At 36.6% G+C, this 6,368-nt stretch overlaps 1 protein-coding gene across 1 annotated transcript in view; it reads right to left on the bottom strand.

Annotated features, from left to right (window-relative positions):
- The window catches only part of LOC133635533 (apoptosis-associated speck-like protein containing a CARD), a 6,873-nt gene extending 781 nt beyond the window's left edge, over window positions 1-6,092 (bottom strand). The window contains exons 1-3 of the mRNA XM_062028735.1: window positions 5,715-6,092; window positions 2,110-2,202; window positions 1-1,315 (exon numbers count right to left, since the gene is read on the bottom strand). The exon at window positions 1-1,315 is cut by the window's left edge and continues 781 nt beyond it. Of these exons, the coding sequence (XP_061884719.1) occupies window positions 1,053-1,315; window positions 2,110-2,202; window positions 5,715-5,961 (603 nt within the window). The 5' untranslated portion in view covers window positions 5,962-6,092 and the 3' untranslated portion in view covers window positions 1-1,052. The remainder of the gene's footprint in view (window positions 1,316-2,109; window positions 2,203-5,714) is intronic.
- Window positions 6,093-6,368: the final 276 nt, after the last annotated feature.

Here is a 6,368-nt window from a genome sequence, read left to right as displayed (position 1 = left end):
CAACGCGGTTTCAAAGAAGGTAGCATAGCAACCTGTGAACGTGTGAGTATGGCCAGAGGATCTCCTGAATGATTGGTCAAAAGCTCCTCACGTGACTACAGGGCGCCATGTTTGCTACCAACTTGGAAACCCAGTTGACCTTACTCTCGCTATACATGGCTCTGACCCTCTCCAGCTGACCCATGCAGCAGTTGGCATCCCTGAAGTAAGGAAACGGGAACGGAATGAAGGACAAAAACAGGATTTCCCAGCAAAAACGGTAAGGTTGACAGGCAAGATTAAAACACTTTAAGACTCCGTGTTAAAGAAAGTGGCGCATAAAACACGAAAGTAGAAGTTCTAAAAAGAGCGATAAATACCCGTTTCTATGTAGCATTAGTAGTACTGTAGTACTTCGACTTACCAATATTCTAATATAAAAGCTCTCTCAGCTCTTTTGAGTTACGAGCCTCCACTTTTTGAAGTAGGTACTGTCTAGAGATCGACACAATCCTGCCCCCCGACCACTGGAAGTGGGAACGTTCGTGCCTTGCTCACCGGGCCCCAGGCAGACATACATATCACTTCTTGTTGCCTTTGACCTCTGCGGTCCGTCACCTAAATACGTAGGTGTGCAACACGAACAATACCAATTGTCCATTGTTATACTGTTGAGAAGCAGTCCAAAGTCCACAGCAGTCCAAAGTCCACATCAGTCAAGTGAAGCCCAAGTGATAATGTACAATTTTACATTCACAAAACTACTATTGTTTTGGTTCTCATACAATGATTATTATCGAAAAGTTAGTTTTCTTTTTTAAAAGGCGTGTTACATGTTGGAATTTCGCGAGGACCAAACACAGATGAATTTGGTTTAAGTTAATTTCACTGGGCGACGCTGATTTAAGATTCCGTTGTTTCAAATCTGGATGGTAGAAACATTTGAGCTCGCGAGTTGAAATACTACTGTAGTTAGTCGCCGTATAAAATGATCAGAGGAGAGACAGATCGGATCTAAAAGAGAGAGCAGAGAAGACGTTGCTTAGCAATACCACAGGAACTGGTAGCTGGCTCTACTTGTTCCGCCTGAGGTCTGCCAACAGGTAAGGCTCTTCCTCCTCCAGGATTGCCAAGAAGACGTCCTTGGCCTTGTTGCCGGACTGGAGAGCCTGCAAGTAGATTTCCCTCATCTTTTGTTGGCTGACGTTCATCCTCAGGATCATTTCGTAGACTTCATCCTGGATGACTTTCTTGTCCAGGAGTTGATCCAGAATGGCACTAATGTTGGTCACTCTCTTGATAAGCTCCACCTTGTGTTTATCCACAAAGTGCTGTCCTGAAGAAGAAGAAATGAGACAAAATAAGAGAAGTTAGCAACTACTTTACATGTCTAATAAGTCCAGGTGTACAACAATTTTTTTTTTTTTTAAACCCTGAAAGTTGTGGATTTAAATCTGATGGAAAGTTTCTTATTTGTTGATTACTTTAAGCAGGAAATAACAAAATAAACTGTCATGTTATATTTGAAGTTTTCTTTGACATTTTCACCAAAAAACATCTATTTTCATTAAGACTACAACTCCCAGGGTTTTAGGCCCGGTCTACATTAAGCTGGATAACCCCTTAAACGAATTTAGCCTAAGCCCCGTTTCAGCCACACTAAACCATCGTTTAAGATTCCCCTCCTTGGATATTTTTTTTACACGGGTATGTGCACCGTGTATTTCTTGTGTCTTGTAAAATAAAAGAACATTTCACATTATTCCTAAAAGTTATTTTATCAAAACGTTTTCTCACAATTTTGCAACTAAAAAAATTTTTTTTTCCCCCACAATATTTTTTACTTTAATCAGGTAAAATGGCATACCAATTTCTACACAATTATTTTAAAATAGTTTTTTTTTTCTCACAATATTATAATATTGCCTGTAAGTCCTTCACTATTTGTTTAATGATGCTAAAACTTACAAATCATTTTCAACAAAGCCCATAGGGGGCGTGTCCTAACATTTGGACATTCCAACATATTAATGTGTACAAATAACATGTAGTACTGTGTTATAGGGCACTATCCTATCACACCCCCATCGGTGGTCTAGGTTAGAGTGGCGACGATGACTAGAGTACTACCTTTGCTTGAATTATCGTTGTCAACGCTTGACCTCGTACTGACGCCATCTGCGCCTCCGGCCGGGCGTCCTGCTCTAACCGTGCACTGGGCATCTGCAAAAATATGAAGATGGAAATTTAGCATTTACATATATTTAGTACAGGACAACTTGCATACTTAACAATCTGCAGTCATTTTAATTGAAATGTATATGTATATACAGTATATATATATATATATATATATATATATATATATATATATATATATATATATATATATATATATATATATATATATATACATACACACTAACATATGTATACATTAAGATTCAATACACACCGTAGCTCACCGGCGTCAAAATGTAAACAAACGCCATGGGTGGATCTACACCTAACATCCACTGTAATTATACCAAGTATAGTAGCGTATCTAGTCGATACTATTATGATTGTGACCTAGTGGTTAGAGTGTCCGCCCTGAGATCGGTAGGTTGTGAGTTCAAACCCCGGCCGAGTCATACCAAAGACTATAAAAAATGGGACCCATTACCTCCCTGCTTGGCACTCAGCATCAAGGGTTGGAATTGGGGGTTGAATCACCAAAAAATGATTCCCGGGCGCGGCACTGCTGCTGCCCACTGCTGCTGCCCACTGCTCCCCTCACCTCCCAGGGGGTGATCAAGGGGATGGGTCAAATGCAGAGGACAAATTTCACCACACCTAGTGTGTGTGTGACAATCATTGGTACTTTAACTTTAAGATATTTTTTGGCATCACAACATCTTCTTTCTTTAAAAAAAAATGTATGTTATGTTTTTAAACTCAGTAAATATATCCCTGGACACATGAGGACTTTGAATATGACCAATGTATGATCCTGTAACGACTTGGTATCGGATTGATACACAAATTTGTGGTATCATCCAAAACTAATGTAAAGCATCCAAACAACAGAAGAATAAATGATTATTACATTTTAACAGACGTGTAGATAGAACATGTTAAAAGAGAAAGTAAGCAGATATTAACAGTAAATGAACATGTAGATTAATAATTCATTTTGTACCACTTGTCCTTAATAATGTTGACAAAATAATAGAATGGAAAATACCGGCACCGGTACCAAAATATTGGTATCGGGACAACACTAATAAGTATGTATATATGTGCATATACACACACACATACATACAGTATATACAAAAATACATATACATACATACAGTATATACATATATACATATGCATATGTATATATATACATATATACATATGTATATGTATATATATATATATATATATATATATATATATATATATATATATATATATATATATATATATATATATATATATATATATATATATATATATATATATATATATATATATATATATATCTGATTCTAAAACTATTCTGATTCTGATATATTAGGGCTGTGAATCTTTGGGTGTCCCACGTTTTGATTCAATATCGATTCTTGGGGTCACGATTCGATTCAAAATCAATTTTTTTTCAATTTAACACGATTCTCGATTCAAAAACGATTTTTTTCCCCGATTCAAAAGGATTCTCTATTCATTCAATACATAGGATTTCAGCAGGATCTACCCCAGTCTGCTGACATGCAAGCAGAGTAGTAGATTTTTGTAAGAAGCTTTTATAATTGTAAAGGACAATGTTTTATCAACTGATTGCAATAATGTAAATTTGTTTTAACTATTAAATGAACCAAAAATGTGACTTATTTTATCTTTGTGAAAATATTGGACACAGTGTGTTGTCAAGCTTATGAGATGCGATGCAAGTGTAAGCCACTGTGACACTATTGTTCTTTTTTTTTTTTTTTAAATATCAAATTTTTAATCACTGCTATGTTGAAATTGTAACTAATATTGATGCTGTTGTTGATAATATTAAGTTTTGTTTCACTACTTTTGGTTTCTTCTGTGTCGTGTTTGTGTCTCCTCTCAATTGCTCTGTTTATTGCAGTTCTGAGTGTTGCTCGGTCGGGTTTGGTTTTGGAATTGCATTGTTATGGTATTGCTGTGTATTGTTTTGTTGGATTGATTAATTTAAAAAAATAAAAAAATAAAAAAAATACAATTTTTTTTTTTTAATCGATTTTTTAAAAATGAGAATCGATTCTGAATCGCACAACGTGAGAATCGCGATTCGAAATCGAATCAATTTTTTCCCACACCCCTAATATATATATATATATATATATATATATATATATATATATATATATATATATATATATATATATAATATATATATATATATATATATATATATATCCATCATCCATCCGTTTTCTACCGCTTGTCCCTTTTGGGGTCGCTGGAGCCTATCTCAGCTACAATCAGGCGAAAGGCGGGGTACACCCTGGACAAGTCGCCACCTCATCACAGGGCCAACACAGATAGAAAGACAACATTCACACACTAGAGACCATTTAGTGTTGCCAATCAACCTATCCCCAGGTGCATGTCTTTGGAGGTGGGAGGAAGCCGGAGTACCCGGAGGGAACCCACGCAGTCACAGGGAGAACATGCAAACTACACACAGAAAGATCCCGAGTCCGGGATTGAACTCAGGACTACTCAGGACCTTCGTATTGTGAGGCAGATGCACTAATATATATATATATATATGCCCATATATATATATATATATATATATATATATATATATATATATAAATATATATATATATATATTTATACACACACACACACACACACACACATTAGGGTTGTCCCGATACCAATTATTTACCAAAATGTATGTCGATACTTTTCAAAACAAAGGGGACCACAACATTTTTTATTTTTTTTTCATATGTAGTAACAAATTCTGTCATCTCCAATTTAATTATTCTCTCAAAATTATGAGGGACAAGCGGTAGGAAATGGATTATTGATCTACTTGTTCATTTACTGTTAACATCTGTTTACCTGTTCTACACTACACTTCTGTTCAAATGTAATAAGCACTTATTATTATTGTATATATATATGTATATATATATATATTTACAGTATATATATATATACATATACATATATATATATATATATATATATTATATATATATATATATATATATATATATATATATATATATATATTTACTGATACCTACAAATTTGGGTATACCAAGTATGTCCAGGGACTACTTCCTGACTATATAAACTATATAACACACACACACACACACACACACACACACACACACGCACACCCACACACACACGCACGCACGCACACGCACGCACGCACTCACACACAATAATATATATGTTTGTGTTTATATACTGTAAGTATATTCATACACATTTGTCAATTCTTATTACATAATCTATACAACGTTAACACATATTCTATTGTCAGTGTTCCACACCTTAACATATCTTGACTTACGTTGTTTTTTGTGTTTAATAAAGAAAAAAGGCGAAATATGTCGAAGTTTCGTTATTTTTTTGGTCAAAACAAACCAAAGAAGAAACGTTACATTCTGCTGGAAAAAGAACCATGACGCGCTGCAAAGTGAAAGTAAAAAAAAAGACAAAGTGAGTCTTGGCGCGCAAGACGATAACGAACATGAGTTTACCAAGATTTTCTGCGTCCTCCATGCAGTCGATGTCCCTCAAGAGTTCCGATGTGACCGCCGGAGCTCCTGCCTCGGTGAAGGTGGACACCAGCACGTTGGTGACCGCCAGAAAGTTCTTTCCCTCCACCTTGCTGACCGGGACTCTCCGGTCCCCGCGGCGGTCCACCAGGGCCTCGCAGAACTTCTCAAAGTTGGCCTTGGAAAGATTCTCCAGCGTTTTGCTGATGATCTTCTTGTTGGAAGCCATCTTTTAGCTGAGGAGGGAGAGATGCAAGGAGAGGAGGACGTCCTTCCGAACAGGAGAACTCTCACTTAAGACTGAAGGCCGTGAAAGGCGGCTATTTTGCGGCTATTTCCGGTATAAATGGGCACAGGGGCGTATTTACTGAACTGGAGGCCCAGGGCAATACTAGTCATTGGGAGCCCCCGAGGTTAAAACTGCATGGTCATTTAGGATGTTAGGAACGGAGGCGGTCTGAGAAGCAGAAGCCCCTCCCCCCACTTCAAAATCACCAACATAATAAGACAAGCGGTAGGAAATGGATGGATGAATGAAATGCAAGTGTTTATTATTTTTCTTTTAGGGCCCTTAACATGCACAAAAAAGTCCCCATATTTGGCTTTTGGACATCAAACATCTTGCTGTTTTTTTTT

Source organism: Entelurus aequoreus, linkage group LG20, assembly GCF_033978785.1.
Source record: "Entelurus aequoreus isolate RoL-2023_Sb linkage group LG20, RoL_Eaeq_v1.1, whole genome shotgun sequence".
NCBI classification, from domain to species: domain Eukaryota; kingdom Metazoa; phylum Chordata; class Actinopteri; order Syngnathiformes; family Syngnathidae; genus Entelurus; species Entelurus aequoreus.
Note: the sequence above shows the minus strand (reverse complement) of the source record. Positions and strands in the feature narration are given on the sequence as shown.